The sequence below is a fragment of the Eptesicus fuscus genome, chromosome 8 (assembly GCF_027574615.1).
Source record: "Eptesicus fuscus isolate TK198812 chromosome 8, DD_ASM_mEF_20220401, whole genome shotgun sequence".
In the NCBI taxonomy this organism is placed as follows: domain Eukaryota; kingdom Metazoa; phylum Chordata; class Mammalia; order Chiroptera; family Vespertilionidae; genus Eptesicus; species Eptesicus fuscus.
The window spans coordinates 12649649-12669370 of NC_072480.1; the positions used below are offsets into that span (position 1 = coordinate 12649649).

General features: G+C 39.8%; 2 protein-coding genes across 2 annotated transcripts in view; both read left to right on the top strand.

Moving 5' to 3' along the window:
* Window positions 1-19722, top strand: part of NEK5 (NIMA related kinase 5) — a 75548-nt gene that overhangs the window by 53985 nt on the left and 1841 nt on the right. Inside the window, exons 19-20 of the mRNA XM_054719777.1 lie at window positions 3044-3193; window positions 14955-15090. Coding sequence (XP_054575752.1) covers window positions 3044-3193; window positions 14955-15090 — 286 coding nt within the window. The remainder of the gene's footprint in view (window positions 1-3043; window positions 3194-14954; window positions 15091-19722) is intronic.
* Window positions 11281-13123, top strand: LOC129150067 (ferritin heavy chain-like). The gene is given in 3 exon segments (XM_054720264.1): window positions 11281-11372; window positions 12602-12921; window positions 12924-13123. Coding segments are annotated over 3 exon segments (612 nt in total).

Sequence of the window (19722 nt, forward strand, 5' to 3'; positions counted from 1 at the left end):
CAGTCGATAGAGCGTCGGCCTGTGGACTGAAGGGTCCCAGGTTTGATTCCAGTCAAGGGCATGTACCTTGGTTGCAGGCACATCCCCAGTAGGAGGTGTGCAGGAGGCAGCTGATCGATGTTTCTCTCTCATCAATGTTTCTGACTCTCTATCCCTCTCCCTTCCTCTCCATAAAAAAATCAATAAAATATATATATTTTAAAAAGAAACCCTAATGTGTATCGTAATATAGTGAATGCTAGAAGTCACATAACAAGTCAATGGGAAAAGAGCAGATTATTCACATAAATGCTGCTGGGACAATTGTTTGACAACTTGGGGAAAATTGTGAAATCAGAACCTATATAACAATACAACAAAAGAAATTTTAAAAAATCAAAGCGTTTATATATATAAAAATAGAAGTTATATATTAGAAAATGAAATACAGAAAAAGATAGGTATTTTATTTGGATAGGGTAGGACTTGCTATTCAAAATATATAGGAAAAAAATAACAGAATAAGTTAGTAATAGATTCAACTTTAACAATGAAAAGCTTTGGTAGAGCAAAAAATACTAGCTCCTGGAATTGTTACTTTCAATGGTTTATCTAGGGCAAATAATCATAAATGTCCACACAAAAATCAGCTACAAATGAGTTCATTGTAGTATTATTTATAATAGTGAAAAATCTGTAGCAACCTAAAAATCCAGCCAAAAAATTAAATGATCACATGGGAGAGAATACTATGTTTGTTTTAAAATGATTGTATAGAAGAATATTTAACAATCTGGATATGGTATGTTGCTAATTGAGAAAAGCTAGTTATAAAAGGGTGTGTGGTATGTGGCCCATTTTTTGTTTCAAAACAAAGCAAGAACTATATGCTGGGGAAATTTTTTGAACTTTTAATAGTCTCTGGACAGTGTGATTATGGGTAATTTTTATTATTTTCTACTTATTTGATTTTTAAAATTTCTAGAATGAAATATGGGAATAAATAAGGAAAAGGTTACACAAGTTATTTTAAAAATGGAGATAATTGAACAGAACGCATTTCCATGGAAACTAACTAAAGTAAAAGTTCTTATAAATGCCTCAAGGAATTTGTCCATTTGTGTCACTAATATTTCTTTAACATTTAGATATATTGGCTAGTCAATCAAATGTTATTAATAAAAGTAAAACAGTTTTAAGCCTGTTTATAATTTTTGTCTCAGAAATATGATCTACATCTTAGTCAGACCAGGCTGCTATAGCAAAATGAACTGGGTGACTTATAAACAACATTTATGTCACAGTTCTGGAGGCTGGAAGTCTAAGATCATGGTACTGGTAGATTTGGTGATTGGAGAGAGCCCAATTCCATCTTTTTGCTGTGTCCACACTTAGCATAAAGGATGAGGGAGCTCTCGGGTCTCTTTTATAAGGCCACTGGTTCTGTTCATGAGGGCTCCACTCTCGTGACCTAAACACCTCCCCAAGGCTGTACCTGCTAATACCATCACACTGAGCATCAGGGTTCAACTACAAATTTGGGGGGGCGGCACAAACATTTAGTCCATTGCAGTCTATATTAGAAGGACAATATTTTTAATGTACCAGCTGATAGACTGCCTCCAGGTTTCCTAAGAACTGTTTGTTGAAATTAGTCACACTTTGGCTGCTTTTAAATTAATGAGTTATTTTCTTATGCCTAGAGTTGTTCATTCAGGATGCTGCTGCTGCAGAAAACAGGAGACAGTGGGATGCTGGAGCTCCTCGGACTCTGCTGCAGATGATGGCAGTGGCTGATGTCACCTCCACCTGCTCCACCAGGCCTGAGGGTGAATTTAGATCAGATGGCATAAATCGCCAGCAAGAGGAGATCAAGGCCCCAAATGCAGCTAGCGCTCACCATGACCTGATAGTTCTCACTTTCAGTACAATCGCTAAAGATTTGGTATCAAATGCCTTCCAAAGATACTGTTTTGTTTCCTCCACTAGCTCTAGAGAAACTTGCTTGCTAATTATCCTAGACCAGTGGTCGGCAAACTGCGGCTCGCGAGCCACATGCGGCTCTTTGGCCCCTTGAGTTTTTAGCAAAGGCCAGCTTAGGAGTACCCTAATTAAGTTAATAACAATGTACCTACCTATATAGTTTAAGTTTAAAAAATTTGTCTCTCAAAAGAAATTTTAATCGTTGTACTGTTGATATTTGGCTCTGTTGACTAATGAGTTTGCCGACCACTGTCCTAGACAATTGACTATCGTCGCCATGAGAAAGTGAGTGAGGAACGATCCAGAATTCCTCCTTCCTCGCTGAGAGAGAATATACTACACGAAAGGGCAGGCAAATTGATTTGCCTTCAAATGCTAGCCAATAACTTTGCTACACTTCCTTGAAGGGTTGTTTGTTTTTAATCAATAAAATTGGAATTAAAGTAATAGTTATCCCACAAGGTTTAGAGAGGTAACAGTGCAAAGATAACATTTAAAATTGCTTTGTAAACCAATGTGTTATTTAAATGTTAGGAGTGTTTAGTATGTGATGAAACTTTCCATCTAAATTCCTCATTTACATTTGAGCTCTGGCATAGTCTTTCCTTAGGAGAGGTTTACAGCAACATCCAGGTGTTACCTTTATAGGTGGTATTACTTATTTCCTATGTTCTTGGGGCTGGGGGAAAGCTAAAATTTATAACCATGTTATAAGTTAAAGTATGTAAGTTTATCACTGAAATTAGTAATTATAAGTGTATGAATTGACATATTTATACTATTACAAAATACTGAATTCATCCAACTTTCAAGAAAAGGCTTGCACATGTACAATTTAATCCATTCTAAGTCAATGCTTCAATAAGAGGGAAATCTAATTTAAAATAAGCAAATGGAATAGAGCAGAAAGTGACTCTCCTACCCACCATCTGTGTGACAAAGGTCACTGAACTTTTCTGTATCTCAGTTTTCTTACTCATAAAATGAGTGATGGGAGGAGGTTGCCTCCAAAGGTCCTAACCACATTCTGTGATTTTCTAAAAACGCAAATGAAGAAGCATTTTTCTTTTTAATAACACAGTCTCCTCTCCAGATGGCCAAGTGGTGGTGATCAGTGGCATTCCAGAAAATAGGAAACAGTGGCGGCATGAAGCTCCAGAAACGGTGATGAATCTTTTGGCAGCAGCACACCTAACAAGTGGCTCATTTTCTGCCAAAGAAGGAGAGTTTGGTATGTATTTTAATTTTAAGAACATAACCAGTCCCCAGGGGAAGTGTGTCAAAGACTTGGAAATGCAAAAAGGGGGTGAAAGAACCTTTAGCCGGAGAAAGAACTGGGAGGCTGTCTCAGCCTTTTCAGAAGCTGATTTGCTTCGTACAAGCCTGTTCCAAATGCCATTAACGAAAGACCTGAACTCTGGATGAGAGGGGGGTAATTTTGTTTAATGTGATCACTTGACAACTGATGAAAAGTTAAGTAAGGAAGACTATCGGCTTTGTAGATGATGAGCTAGTATTGGTTAGCTTTAAACTGAGTCCGTTTATTTCTGACAGCTATTTACTGGACTCAAATTACGATTTTATGGGCAATAAAAATACATCTTAATATGTATAATGTTTTGGCTTTTGGGTTTTTGCCTCCAATTTTTAGCAAGATTATGCTCGTGTTTAATTTAAGGGAAACCAACCATCGTTTTCTAAAGTTTGAGGTAATTCCCATCACAATGGGAATTTGCCCTCTATCAGGTGTGCAGGTGTAAACTGTTAAAAGGGAAGTCATTGGGGGCAGGAAGGTATCAAACAAGGGCCCTCTGCACAGGTGGGACCTGTTGTTGCAGAGATGCAAGCCTGTGGCTGCAAGGAGGCATAGAAACGAACCAGATGGTAACCGAGGCTGGTAAATGCTCACAATCCAGAAACATATACAACACTAAGCATAATGCAAGTTACCTGATTATTCATGAAGAGTGGGTCTGCCAGCTTGTGAAACCCAGATTTCACAGTCTTTGTGAGATCTATGTGAAAATTGAGATCTTAAGCACAAGATTTGAATGAGACAAGAAAAAGGGACACTGCAGGTGGGGAGGCCTTGCAGGGATACACAGGCCTGTGTTGGAGACTGAGAGAACCTGTTTGACTAAAATCTAGGAGTTGGCATTATGGCATTACTAGCATTCCCGTTGCAGGAAAAATCCTGCAATAGGATTTCCTGCTGCACTCTACCCTGCCTCCGCTCTGCCCTTGTCGCCCGCCCCGCCTTCTCCGCCAGCCCGCCTGCTTTCCCCTTTGCCCCGGCCCTGACTTCGCTCCTCCCTTCTCCTCCCCCCCGGCTTGCTTGCTTCTTCAAAGCTTTACTCCCTTCTGCAGCTCTTGGCTTCTTTCGACGCTGTCTTGATATGCAAATTAACCGCCATCTTTGTTTGGGTAATTTGCATACTCGTCCTGATTGGTTGGTGGGCGTGGCGTGGCTGGTGGGCGTGGCTTAGGTGTATCGAAGGTGTGGTCGATTTGCATATTTGTCTATTATTAGATTAGATGACATACTGCTGTTTGAGACTGAAGAGAAGAAAGAGTAGTGCTTTCAAACTACAAACTGCATTTTAGTTATCTGCTTATCTACGCCCTTCCCACAAGGCCTGGGATAAAGTGTTGTCCTAAGGATGAGGCTGGAGGTGGCCAGAGGAAGTATTGAGCAGGCCGGGCTTGGCCTGGAGACCAAAGGCTCGGGCCTCAGGCCAGCGGAGGGATGCTTCCCACTTTCCATGGCACTGAGATGGAGACCTACGTGGTGGCTATGATGTCTCTTCTTATGTTTTCCCCTATGATTCTTGGAGAGAATTACAGAAAACTCTTCTTTTGATTTATCATGCCAAATTAATTAATGCATGACTTGTTATATTTTCCCATGGACACTTTTGCATTAGGCCTACACGAGCAATTCATTAACAAGTAGGATTAGAAATAGGAACTTGCTCCAAAGGTGGCAGAGCAAAATGCAGGTGTTTTTTTGTGTTTTTTTTATAACCTGCTGACATCACCCCCACTCTGGCTCTGCTTTGCTCTTTCAGCCTCTAACTCTGTTGGCCTTCTCTCATCTTTCCTATCCACGCAGGAATCCTGACTACTTGTCCCTGGTCATCTTTTCTTCCTTCAGCTCACACTCGGCATCCCTGCCAGATAATCCTCCTAAAATGGATCACATCTCAACTTAAAATCCTACAACATATACCCCCTTACCTCAGGCTAGAATCCAGGCTCTGCAGACACTGAGCACCTTAGATTAGAAGGCCCCTCCCACAAAAGGCCCCTCCCAATGCCAAAGCTACTAGCATTTCTCTGTTAGCAAATATTCCTCCCTCCTTTTGCCAAAATAATCTCTCATGTAAGATTGCACTCTGATGCAACCTTGTGCCCATTTCAGTCATTATGGTTTTTTTTTTTTTTTCCCTTTTTACAATTTATTTATTTATTTGTTACATACACGCCTAGAAAAATGGCTGGCAGGGAAAAAAAACCAACATGCTTCTCAGAGTGATGGGATTACTGAAATTTCTTTTCAGTCATTATATTTTATTTTAAGTTAAAAAAATTAAATTTATGTGTCATTTCGTTTTATTGTCAGTTACCCTTCCCTTCCTACTTTCCCATCAACCACCAGATAGGTCTGTGAAAGGGGTTTGGAATATAGTAGATTTTTTTTTTTTTTTGTAAATCTTTATTGTTGTGAGTATTACAGATGTCCCTTTTTTTCTCCCCTTTGTCCCCCTCCACCTGGTTCTCGCCCTGTCCCAGGCCTTCACCACCCTATTGTTTGTGTCCATAGGTAAAATCTTTGGTTAATCTCTTCCCGCTTGCCCTGCCCCATTTCCTTTGAGGTTCCTCAGTCTGTTCCATGCTTCCATGCCTCTGATTCTATTTTATTTACCAGTTTATTTTGTTCATTAGATTTCATGTTTGTTTATTTTGATTTTTAGATTCAATTGTTGATATATATGTATTTATTGCTATTTTATTATTCATATTTTTTATCCCTTTTCCTCTTCTTTCTCTTCCTCCTCCTCCTTCTCCTCTTCCTCCTCCTTCACCTCCTCTTCCTCTTCCTCTTCCTTCTTCTTCCTTTTCTTAAAGAACCTTCAACATTTCATGTAATACTGGTTTAGTGGTGATGATTCCTTTAGCTTTTTCTTGTCTGTGAAGCTCTTTATCTTACCCTCAATTCTAAAAGAGAGCTTTGCTGAGTAGAGTAATCTTGGTTGTAGGTCCTTGCTATTCATCACTGAATATTTCTTGCCACTCCCGTCTGGCCTGCAAACTTTCTGTTGTGAAAGCAGCTGACAGTCATATGGGTGCTCTCTTTTAGGTAACTAACTGCTTTTCTCTTGCTTTTCAAGATTCTCTCTTTGTCTTTATTTTTTTTATTATTTTTTATTTTTTTTAAAATATATTTTATTGATTTTTTACAGAGAGGAAGGAAGAGTGATAGAGAGTTAGAAACATCGATGAGAGAGAAACATCGATCAGCTGCCTCTCACACACCCCCTACTGGGGATGTGCCCGAAACCAAGGTACATGCCCTTGACCAGAATCAAACCTGGGACCCTTGAGTCTGCAGGCCGACGCTCTATCCACCGAGCCAAACCGGTTTCGGCTGTCTTTAACCTTTGGCATTTTAATTCTGATGTGTCTTGGTGTGGGCCTCTTTGGGTTCCTCTTGTTTAGGACTGTACTCTCTATTTCTTTCACCAGGTAGGAGAAGTTATCAGTCATTATTTCTTCAAATAGGTTTTCAAATTCTTGCTCTGTCTCTTCTCCTTCTAGCACCCCCATAATTTGATACCCTTGAAGTTGTTCCAGAGGCTCCTTACACTAGCTTCATATTTTTGGATTCTTTTTTCTTTTTGCTCTTCGGATTGAGTGTTTTTTGCTTCCTCATATTCCAAATAGTTGATTTGATTCTCAGAATCATCTACTCTACTGCTGAATCCCTATTAATTATTCTTTATTTCAGTTAGTGTATGCTTAATTTCTGACTGGTCCTTTTCATGTATTTGACATTCTCACTAAGATCCTTGAGTAACCTTCTAAGCATGGCTTTGAACTCTGTATCCAGTAGTTTTCTTGCTTCCATTTCTTTCATTTGTGACATGTTTCTTTGTCTCCACATTTTGGTTGCTTCCCTGTGTTTGTTTCTATGTATTAGGTAGAGCTGCTATGTCTCTTGGAATTGGTAGAGTGGCCTTGTGTAGTAGGTGTCCTGTAGGGCCCAGTGGCTCAGCCTCCCCAGTCACCTGATCTGGGCACTGTAGGTGCATCCCTGTGTGGGATGTGTGCACAGTCTTGTTGTAGTTAAGCCTTGATTACTGTTGGCATCACTGTGAGAAACTGACCTCCAGGCCAATTGGTTGTGAGGACCAGCTTCAACTACAGCAGAAGAGCTGCTGTATAAGAGACACCCCAATGGCGCAGGACTTGCTTCAGTGGGGCTTTGGTGCTCACTGAGTCTGCCTCTTGAGTGTGTCACTTGTGAATGGATAGAATTGTAATCTGGTATGGTCTGAAGCTGTCCACCAGGTGCACTGGCTCTAGGACCTTCAGGGAGGTGCAAAATCAGCCACTGCTGGGGCCACCTGGCAGGAGCTACAGAGAGGTATGCAGATGGCTGCTATTTGGTATTTATATTGGGTTTGGAGGTGCCCAGATGAGGCTCAGCTGTGAAGTAAAGCAGGCTGGTGCTAGTGCTGGGTCTTGGGCCTTTTATTGATAGTTTGGGGCACTCTGACACCAGTTGCAACTCGTTTGAGAGATTATAGCCAAGTGAAGCCAGAGCCAGGACAGGCCATTCTTATGGAAAGCTACTGCAAACAGCTTGGGTGGGACTGAAAATTGGATGGGGTGGGGTCTCACGGAATCACCAGGGGAGAGCAAGCAGTGTGAATCAGGCTGGATACTCAGATATGGCTGCCAGTCAGCTTTGCAACAGGGGAGTTCCCAGCACAGGAACAATGACCCCTGCGAACACTCCTGTCTGGGAGAAAGCCTTCCCCAAGTTCCTGCCCCCATACCAGACAATCCAGTTCTTCCCAGTATGTGTCTGGGATCCAAAGCCTCCTGGTGCTGGGAGTCTGATACTCATGCGCTGGCCCTTTCAATGGAACACCTGGATCTCCAGCTGCCTGTGTCACTCAGCCAAAATCCCCGTTGGTTTTTACGGTCTGTAGTTGCAGGGACTTCTCTTCCCAGCTCTGGAACCCTGGGCTGGGGATATGGTGTGGGACTAGGACCTCTGCTCCTCACAGGAGGCCTCTGCAGAGATGATCTCCCTCCTGATTAACAAAATGGCACATGTGGGTGTCAGGCCAGCCTGTTCCATGCCTCCACCCCTCCTCCCAGTTGCAATGGGCTTTCTTCTTTTCTTCTTTAGTTGTAGGACTTCCATTCAGCCAGCTCTCATGTGGTTTTGAATGATGGTTGTTCAGTATTTTAGTTATAATTTCGATATGGTTGTGGGAGGTGGCGAGTACAAGCATTTACCTATTCACCATCTTGGTTTTTCTAGTAGATTCTTAATAAGTATTTTTTGAATGAATGAGTAAAAGAACCTGCAACTTGATTAATATGCTTCTCTTTAATCCAAAGAATTCTAGTAAGTCCGTAAGTTTGTCGACTGTCTTCTGTTAGCTGCCTCTAACAATTTCACATTAATTAGTCTCACACTCAAATATTTGTTAAGTGCATGAAATATTGACACTTCATTATTATATTTATCAATTAACTCCAGGTCATAAAAAGATGAAGTAGTAATTATTTTGAACTTTTTGTGATTGCTATGACCTGTATCTCAATGAAACTACTGCTTGTGTACCACTGTTTTAGGCGGCTGAGTATCTGGGCATGTTTTTCTTTCAATCCTCTAGGTTTGGTTCCCCTGCTTAATATTCCAGAAGACATTAATTCTCTGATTATATAAATAAAGATCACTTTAATTTCTTGTTTAATAGCTTTTTTTCTCACTAGACTTGTGAGAGCTTTATCTTACTCACCACCCCACTTCGCCTCTCCACCCGTAGTGTCTGACATAGTGCCTGGGACTTAGTAGGTAACCATAGTGAATGAGCACACAGCCATAGAACACTTTTAGTGTATTACTTTATTTATTTATTACTTTATTTATTTATTTATTACTTTATTTATTTATTTATTTATTTATTTATTTATTTATTTATGTTAAGGCATGTGATTGCCAATATTAGTATTACTATCAAGTTGGGTAGGGAAATTATGGTGGAAGGTAGAAAAAATATAACATGCAAATGTTAACTAAAAGAAAAATTCATTGAAGGCAAATAGCATAAATGTAGATAAAGAACAAGTTTTCAGCCCTAGCTGGTTTGGGTTAGTAGATGGAGCGTCGGCCTGCAGACTGAAGGGTCCTAGGTTCGATTCTGATCAAGGGCACATGCCTGGGTTGCAGGCTTGATTCCCAGTAGGAGGCATGCAGGAGGCTGCCGAATGATGATTCTTTCTCATCATTGATGTTTCTCTCTCTTTCTCTCTCTGCCTTCCTCTCTGAAATTAATAAAAATATATTTAAAAAAGAACAACTTTTCATAATTAAATAAGTGTCAATACATCAGAAAAATAATGATCTTAAATTTGTATATACCTATTAACACAGTGTCAAACATATAAAGCAAAAATTGATAGATCTAATTAAAATAGACAAATCCATCTCTTAGTGGATAAATGTAACATACCTTTCTCATTAGTGATTGAACAGACAAAACGTTTTAGGATATAGAAGATTTAAAAAAAATTTGTATTGATTGATTGATTTTAGAGAGATATATATAGAGAGAAACATCGACTTGTTGTTCCACTTTTGTTGTTGTTGTTCCACTTATTTATGCATTCATTCTTGTATGTGCCCTAACTAGGAATCAAACCCGTAATCTTGGTGTATCAGGAAGATGCTCTGACCAACCTAGCTACCCAGCCAGGGCAGTATGTAGAAGATCTGAACAACAGAATTAATGATAGACATATTTAGAACATTACTGTGGCAGAAAATAAACATGTAACATTTACCAGTATTTTTCAAAGTTGGGCCATAAAACTTTATATCAATAAATTTTTACCTCATTTAATACTCAGGCCACATTCTATTTTCTCAAAAATGTTTTTTACATCTGATAGTCCAAAGCAGTATCTTCTCAAGAGACAATATTTCATGTGAGTAACATTTTACTTAAGTCTCTTTTAAATTAGCACAGCTCTCCCTCCCCACCCTTTTGCTCATGACAGTGATTTGTATTGGTAGATAGTATGATGTAGGAACTAACTTTAATTTTTTATCCAAATTGCCAAATTTCCAAAAAAAAGTTGACTAATGATTTTCATATTGGCTCAAAATTCATTTTACTTTATCCTTATATATTCTTGGATCCATTCCTAGGCTATTTCTTCTTTATTGATACATAAATATAATTGCCTACACCCATATCATTGTTTGATTTTTCTTTTAGAATTTTTTTACTATGATGGTATAAATTTCCTTGGTCAAAATGTTTCAAGGGTATATTGTGCTAATGAAGAGGAAACAAAGCAAAAAATGTAAACACTTGCATTTTCATTTGGAATACTTAGAGGTTATTTTTACATCAGATTCTATCTGCAGTATATTGTCAGGCAGCATTGAATAATGGTTAATAATGGGTTCTATATCTAGACAGATCTGGTATAATTTCTGGCTCTGATACTTCCAATAAGATAACCAATCTTTCTTCATTGTCCTCCTTTGTAAAATCAGAATTAAGATGGTACCAACTTCAAAGGATATTGTTTGTAAAGTGTCTAGCAAATTGCCTGTCTGAGTAGGTGCTTAATAAGTTACAGCTTTTAAAATAGTGGCCAAGAATACTGGTTCTGATGCAGGTTCCAACTAATTACCATGTGATCTTAGGTCAGTCACTTAACCCTTCTGTGCCTCAGTTTCCTTAAATTCACCAATTCTGAGATGCACATTCATCCTCTTTTTCCTTTTAATGTTTCTGATATTGGGATACAGCATTCAGTCCATGGTGTTTTATAGTTATTGTAGGCCAGGCAATAGTTCTGACATATTATTGTCTGGACTTCAGTGAACATTAAAACTTGTACAATGGGTATCAGTGGGTAGCAGTTTGCTTTCATGGAGACTAACATGAAACACTTGTTTGACCCTTAGGAACCAGATGGTGTGGAGTGCACGAAGAGGGGGGAGGGGTGATAGATGTAGTAGATTACAAAAATAAGCATAATCCATCATTCTTCCCTGCATCCATGGTTTTTGCAATAGGACTTTGCAGCTCCTCCATCATTAACTGTTTCCCCCCTCTTCCTTTTAATCTCAAATGGCCTTGTGCTTTTCTTCGGTAAGTAGAATGCAATGGAAGTGGTGGTGCACCAAGTCTAAGTACTCAAGGAACTTCTGTTCTTTCCTTCTGGAAGCCTGTCTAGCTCTCAGCTAGCCTGGGTTGGGAGACCATGTAGAACAGAGGAACAAGCCATCTACGTGAGGCCATACTAGACTGGCCAGCCTCCAGCTGACCTCACAAGTGACTGAAGATGCTGAATGGGCCCAGCTGATACCAGAAGAGCCAACTAGTTGAACCCAGCCCATGTTGCCTAACTGCAGAATTGTAACCTAAATATAAACCACTAAGTTATATGGTGGTTTATTATTCTGCAACCACCAGATCAACCTGGAACTCTATGTTTCCGACATCTGCCTGCCCATGTCTACTACTTTGACCATGAAGATGTGGCTTTAACTAATGTAGACATACTTAGCAAAATTCCCAAAGTTGTAGTTAAAAGTAGTCTAGTTCTACAAGATTTTAAAGCCAGTTAAAAACCAGCACTTTCAAGTTTTGTGAATTCCTTTAGTTTTTTGTGTGGATTTTTAAAAAGAAAATCTGTCTCAATAATGCTCTTGATTGCAACAAGGTTGAAATTAGATTAAAAAAAAACCAGACATCAATGACAAGAATATGAAAAGATGCTTAACATCACTAATTATCAGGGAATTTGAAGTCGAAACCACAAACTGATATTAACTCACACCCATTCAGATGGCTGCTATCAAAACCATCTATAATAATAAAAGCATAATATGCTAATTAGACCGGATGTCCTTCTGGATGTTATTCCAGATGACCTTCCGGATGAAGCCGGGGCTGCAAGGGAAGCCCAGGTCCCGGGTGCCTGCCGGTGGCCTGAGGGAAGCCTGGGTCCCGGGTGCTGGAGGGAAGCCCAGGTCCCGGGTGCCAGAGGAAGCCGGTGCCAGCAGCTGGGGGAAGGAAGGCCTACTCTTGCACGAATTTCGTGCATCGGGCCTCTAGTAATATAATAATTATTGACAAGGATGTAGAATAGTTGGAAACCTTATGTACATACTGTTGGTGAAACTGTAAAATAGTACAGCCGTATAGTCTTCGCCAAGAGTTGCTGGAGTTTCCTGCTTCAACAGTGCTTGGTATTCTTCCTCCATCCCAGCCAGCCACTCATATCCAGCCTCCTCACAGTGCTCTCTGAGGTCGCAAGAGCCCCAGGCCCTGTCCCAGTGCTCTCAGCTGCCACCTCTGCTGCTGCCTCTCCTCAGCCAGGCGTCCCCCTCGCAGGTGCGCCAGAACTACCACCAGGATCAAGAGGCCTCCAGCAACCACCAGTTCAACCTGGAACTCTATGCTTCCTACATCTACCTGCCTATGTCTTACTACTTTGACCGCGAATATGTGGCTTTAAAGAACTTTGTCAAATATTTTCTTTACCAATCTCATGAGAAGGGGGAATATGCTGAAAAACTGATGAAGCTGCAGATCCAAAGAGGTGGTGGAATCTTCCTTCAGGATATCAAGAAACCAAACCATGAAGACTGGGAGAATGGGCTAAATGCAATGGAATGTGCATTACACTTGGAAAAAGTGTGAATTAGTTACTACTGGAATTGCACAAACTGGCCACTGTCAAAAACGACCCCTATTTGTATGACTTCAGTGAGACTCATTACCTGAATGGGGAGGTGAAAACCAACTTGTGCAAGATGCCTTCTCCGCCACCCCAGTTTGGCATAGCCCAGTACCTCTTTGACAAGCACACCCTGGGAGACAGTGATGGGAGTTAAGCCTTAGGCTGATTTCCCACAGCCACGGGGTGACTTACGTGGTCACCAAAGCAGTACCTGCATGTTGGAGTTACCTTTACATTTGCTATGAGTTGTACCAACTCATCCACTTACATTCTTTCATTTGTACCTTCCCTTCAAATAAGGTAATTTGGTACCCCTCCAAAAAAATAAAAAATAAATAAATAAAATAAAATAAAATAGTGCAGCCATTATAGAAAATAGTATGGAGGTTCCTAAAAAATAATAAATAAAATAGAACTACCAGATGATCCAGCAATTCTTCTTTGGGGTATATATCCAAAAAATTTGAAAACAAGACCTCAAAGAGATATTTTTGCACACCCATGTTCATTGTAGCATTATTCATAATAACCAAGATGTGAAGCAATCTAAATGGATACATGGTTAAAGAAAATGTGGTGTATATGTACAGTAGAATGTTATTCAGCTAAAAAAAATTCATCATATGCTACAACATGGATGAAACGTGAGGAAACTAAGTGAAATAAGTTAATCACAAAAAGACAAATACTGCATGATCCCACTTATATGAGGTATCTGAAATAGTCAAATTCATGGGAACAGAAAGTAGAATGGTAGTTTCCAAGGGCTGAAGGGAGGGAGAAATGGGACTTGTACAATGGGAATAAAGTGTCAGTCATGCAATATGGTACAATATGCCTATATTTAATAACACTATACTGTTAACTTAAAAATTGAGTGGGTAAATTTATGTTATTTTTTTACCATTAAAAAACACAAATATCAGCCCTAACCGGTTTGGCTCAGTGGATAGAGCGTAGGCCTGCGGACTCAAGGGCATGTACCTTGATTGTGGGCACATCCCCAGTAGGGAGTGTGCAGGAAGGCAGCTGATCGATGTTTCTCTCTCATAGATGTTTCTAACTCTCTATCCCTTTCCCTCTCCCTTCCTCTCTGTAAAAAATAAATTAAATATATTTTAAAAAAATCTTTGTCTCATTGTTTTATTATGGTTTCTTTGAATCAGGATCCAAAAAAGTTTAACTGATATGTAAAAGAATAAATAATTCAGAGGAGTAAGACTCTGAATGTGAAGAATTTTAGTTATACAGTATCCAATTTGTTTTACTTATATTTTCCTTTTTATGAGTATAAAAAGTAATATAAGATAAAAAATATATGCTTAGAAAGTACTAAAAGAGGTCTTAAGGGTAAGAAAACATTGTGTCATTTTATTGGCAACATTTTCCTTACTATTGGTGTATAAAAATACATCTTATAGAGTTGTTGAGGAGATGCTGCATTGCCATAAGGAAACAAAATATTGTACTAGTCTGATCATTTTTCCAAGAGAAAAAAATTACATTTAAAATAACAACAATAAATTGTCCCCTCCACCAAAAAAGATAAAGTTGTGTGTGTGTTGTATTTTGAGTTTTCTTTGCAGACATTAACGATTAAAGCTAACAATGAGCTGAAGACTAATTTTCTAGAAACAGTGAAGAATAGGGTGGTCCAATAATGTTGGCAATTCTTAAGTTATTACAACACATGATTAAAACATATTTTTATACAATCAAAGCATCTACTCCCAAAGTGGGGAGTATTTTCTCTTTATTACTGATCCTTTTTCCTCTCACTTTTTCTTGTCTTATTGTGGTGCCTACTAGCTTCAGTGCAATGCTGAAAATAGTTGGGGTGTCAGTTGTCATCCCTGTCTTATTTGTTTTAAAACCTTTAAAAGGTTTTAACATTATGTTTGATGTTCATTATATGGTTTTTGGTACATACCCCTCTTCGGGTGTATTGACTAGATGCTTTAATCTCCCTGTCATTTCTTTAACAGTGGGAACATTAAAACAATGGCTTCCTAAAGAAAATGAAGGGAAGGTGGAAATGGCCTCTGGCATTGAAGGAGATGAGGGACAACCAGAACCAAGATCTGATGATGATGATGATGATGATGATGATGATGATGATACGTAAGTAGGTCATATCCAGATGCCTAAATGAAAGTAGAAAGTGGAAATACTGTTGTAGATACATAGAAGATAGCCTCAGAAACCTAGCTAAGGAGACCAGGCTTTACTCTATATATGGATTTGTTTGTGGGCTCTCTATTTGTTTCCAATGGCATTGTTCCCTATCTCTATATCAAGTTCTGTCTTAATTACTGTGGCTTTATCAGACCTTTTGATATCTGGTAGGACTAGTCTCACCTTGTAGTCTCTACATCTTTTTCTTTAAACTTACCTTAGCTATTGTTGCCTTTACTCAACATATACATCTTTGCATTCTCTTTTAAAGTGTCATGAAAAACTTTGTTGGGATTCTGATAAGAATGACATTACATTTGTTAATTTATGGGAATTGACATCTTTATGACTATAGATCTTAGCACCCATGAATATAGTATAGCTCTCCATCTGTTATGTTTTTTTTTTTATTTTTTTTTATTAAAGAATTATATGTGTACATATCTTACCATTGTCCCCCTCCCCCCCCCCCGTTATGTTTTTTTAAAAATATTCTTCAGTATTTTTGTATTTTCTTCATTGTTCAGGTGCCACTTAATTTTTGTCATTGTTGCCATTATTAATGGGGTAATTTTTCTCCTGTGTTTTCAATTTGGCTATTGCTAGTGTATACACTACTATTGATGTTGTATGCTGTAACTTTACTGAACTCTCTTATTCTAAAATTTGGAGTTCTTTTAATTTTTAAAACTGTATTATAATTTACCTCTTTGTTGTTGTTGTGAATCATCACCCAAGGATATTTTTTTCCATTGATTTTTAGAGAGAGTGGAAGGGAGAAAGGGAGGGTGAGAGAGAAACATCGATGTGAGAGAGACACATCAATTGGTTACCTCCCACATGCACCCCAACCAGGGCCGGGGAACCTGCAACCAAGGTACATGCCTTTGACTGGAATCGAACCCATCACCCTTCAGTCCAAGGGTTGATGCTTTATCCACTGAGCCAAACCAGCTAGGGCATAATTTACTTTTAAAATATGTAAAATATTCATGTGGTTCCCAATTCAAAAGGTAAACTCTTTTCATAGTCTGCCTGCTGTCTCTACCTGTGCAACACAATTCCTCTTCCCAGAGTCACTAACCTAATCTTCTGTGCATACTTCTCCTGAGTAATTCTATTAAAATGTAAGTGAATATGTATCTTATATATATGTGTGTATTCTTTCTTTTTATATATACACAGTTTCATAGTGTACATATTATTGTGAAACTTCCTCTTTTTTCCTTAACAGTGTATCTTGAATATATATATTTTAAATTCCCAGAACAGCAAAGTATCAGGTCAAGAGTATGTATAATTGAAATTGGATATTGTCAAATTGCCCTTCACAGAGGCTACACCGATGAGTACTTCCACCAACACATTGGAAGTGCCTGTTTCCCCACACATTTTCTTGCTCTGTGTGTTACCAAATTTATGGATCATTACACCATTAATAGGTAATAAAATGACATTTCAGGTTAGTTTTAATTAGCTTTCCTTTTATGAATGAGGTTGTCTTCACATATGCTCAATACCCATCTTTAGTTCTTCCTGTGGACACAATTTATTAAATGGCCTTAACCACTTAAAAATTTTAGGCTATTAACATTGTACTGATTTGTAGAACTTTTTGTATTTTAGAGATATTAGCCTTTTATCTGTTAAATGATTAAAAACGTTTCCTCCAATTTTTTGTTTGCCTTTTGATTTTATTTAGTGGCTTGTGCCATGTAGGAATTTTATGATTTACTTTTCTATTTAGTTAAATATTTTATTAATCTTAAATTTTACTCATATGATACTGTAAAGTGTGGCTCCAACTTACTTTTTTCCAAATAAGTCCTTACTATTCTAACATCATTTACTGAAAATCTTTATTTTTGCTACCATCTTGAAATGCCACTTTGATGATCTACTACATTTATATATGTATTTGTATCCAATTTCTAGTCTCTGTAGTCTAATTATTATATTATAAACATATTGTTTATACTATAGATGATAATTTTTGGGTCTGATTCCCCTAAACACTTTCATTTTTCAGAATTTTCCTGCCTAGTCTATATAAACTTTTTCTCAGCCTGAATCCTACTGTAGAATTTTGGAATCCAATAGCCTCTTTTTATTTAGCACTATATCTGTCCCTTTTGGTCCAGCCTGGTGTGTGTGTATATATGTATATATACATATATATATATATACATATATACACACACACATACATATATATATGTTTATATACATACATACATATATATATACATATACACTAATAAAAGAGAAACATGCAAATTACCATCACTCCGCTACGCTACCAGCCAATCAGAGTGAGTATGCAAATTAACCTGAAAACATGGCGGCAGCCCCATCCCCCACCACTCCAGGCCAGTGGGGGTTGGAGAAGTTGGGCTCCAGTGCCTGAGGGAGACAGAGAAACCAGGCCCCAGTGCCTGAGGCTGGCTGCAGCCTGGGAGATGAAGAAGCCGCCTGCCCCTTGATCCCAGGCTGCAGCCAGCCAGAGAAGTTGCCCCCACTGCATCCCAGGGAAGACGGAGAAGCCGCCCGCCTGCGGTCCAGGCACCAGCACTTGCGGCTGGCTATAGCCTGGTAGATGGAGAAGCCGCCCACCCTATGGTCCTGGGTGCCAGTACCTGCAGCTGGCTGTGGCCCGGGAGACGGAGAAGCCACCCACCCCGCGGTCCTGGGTGCCAGCACTTGCACTGCAGCCCAGGCGAAGCCATCTACCCACCATCCTCTGCGGCTACAGCCGGCCTGGGTGCCTATGGCTGACCAGAGGGAGGGAAGCCCGGATCCTGGGTGCCTGTGGTCGGCCGGAGGAAGGAATCCTGGGTCCCGGATGTGGGGCTGAGGCAGAGGTGGTTAGGGGCAATCAAGCCAGCAGGGGAGCAGTTAGGGACAATCAGGCTGGCAGGCAGAAGCAGTTAGGGGCAATCAGGCAGGCAGGCGAGCGGTTAGGAGCCAGCAGTTCTGGATTGTGAGAGGGATGTCCGACTGCCTGTTATCCCCTGAGGGGTCCCAGATTGGAGAGGGTGCAGGCCAAGCTGAGGGACACCCTTCCCACTTCCCCGCCCCCCCATGCATGAATTTCATGCACCAGGCCACTAGTATAATATATATATTAGAGGCCCGGTGCATGAATTTGTGCACGGGTGGGGTCTGGCCAGCCTGGTCAGGGGGAGGGGACATGGGTGGTTGGCTGGCCTGCCTGCTGGTCAAACTCCTGGTCAAGGGGACAATATGAATATTAGCCTTTTATTATATAGGATATACACTGAGTGGCCAGATTATTATGCATTCAGAGATCATAATAATCTGGCCACTCAGTGTGTGTGTGTGTGTGTGTATCTTGTGGGCCTCTGCAAATCTTACTGGGATTCACTTCATTAGACAAAGGCCAGACCCACAGTCATTTTGAGATAAGCCATCCTCAATCTTGGGCTTTTGCTTAGACTACTGAATGACAACACCCTTAATCTTCCTAGAAACCCTACCATTTGAGAACAGTTTTAAAGAGAATAATTTTGAGATTCATCCTTGTTGTTGTATATTTCAATAGCTCATTCTTTTTATTGCTAAACTAGAGGCCTGCTGCACGAAATTCATGCACTCAGAGGGGGAGGTCCCTCAGCCCGGACTGCACCCTCTCGCAGTCTGGGAGCCCTCAGGAAATGTCCAACTGATGGCTTAGGCTCGCTCCCCATAGGACATCCTTAGCACTGCCACGGATGTGGGAGATGCTCTCACCACCGCTGCTGCACTAGCCAGCCATGAGCCCGGTTTCTGGCTGAGTGGCGCTCCTCCTGTGGGAGTGCACTGACCACCAGGGGACAGCTCCTGCATTGAGCATCTGCCTCCTGGTGGTCAGTGCGTGTCATAGTGACCGGTCATTCTGCTGTTTGGTAGATTTGCATATTAGCCTTTTATTATGTAGGATAATGTCTTATTATGGGCAAGGCCTCTAATTCATTTTTTTTTTTAGGTAGTTAAAGGGAGGGGCAGAATTTTCACTTGAGCCTGAAGCTAAAATTAGCTCAAAACTCTGCATACCACTGAGACACATCCTGGTGAGGCTCATTCTGAACCCCCACACTGTTCTATTATGTGTATAAGTATTGGGAACCATCTTATCTCTTTAGTGAAAGGAACCTTTTGTTATGTTACAATGACTAACTTTATCTCATGAGTTGTGTTTTGGCTTCAAGCCTGCATCCAGTATTCATGCAGCAACTTCAGCTTTTCTGTTCAATATTTACCTGGCATATCTTTTATTTTATTTTCTCTAAATCTTTCTAGATTTTTATGTATTAGATAGGAATAGCCCATGGACACAGACAATAGTCTGGCAAAGGCCTGGAAGGGGCGGGTGCAGGGTGGAGGAGATCAATGGGGAAAAAAAACTAAAACTAAGGGACATCTGTAACACTTTTAACAATAAAGATACATTTTAAATAAAGGAAAATATCTTAGTTGAAAAGAGTTTTATGTGAAATAATATAAGTAACTGCTCTACACTGTACTTTATATTCTCAACTTCTCTCAAAGAGACATTAGTTGACCCTATGTTCACTTAAT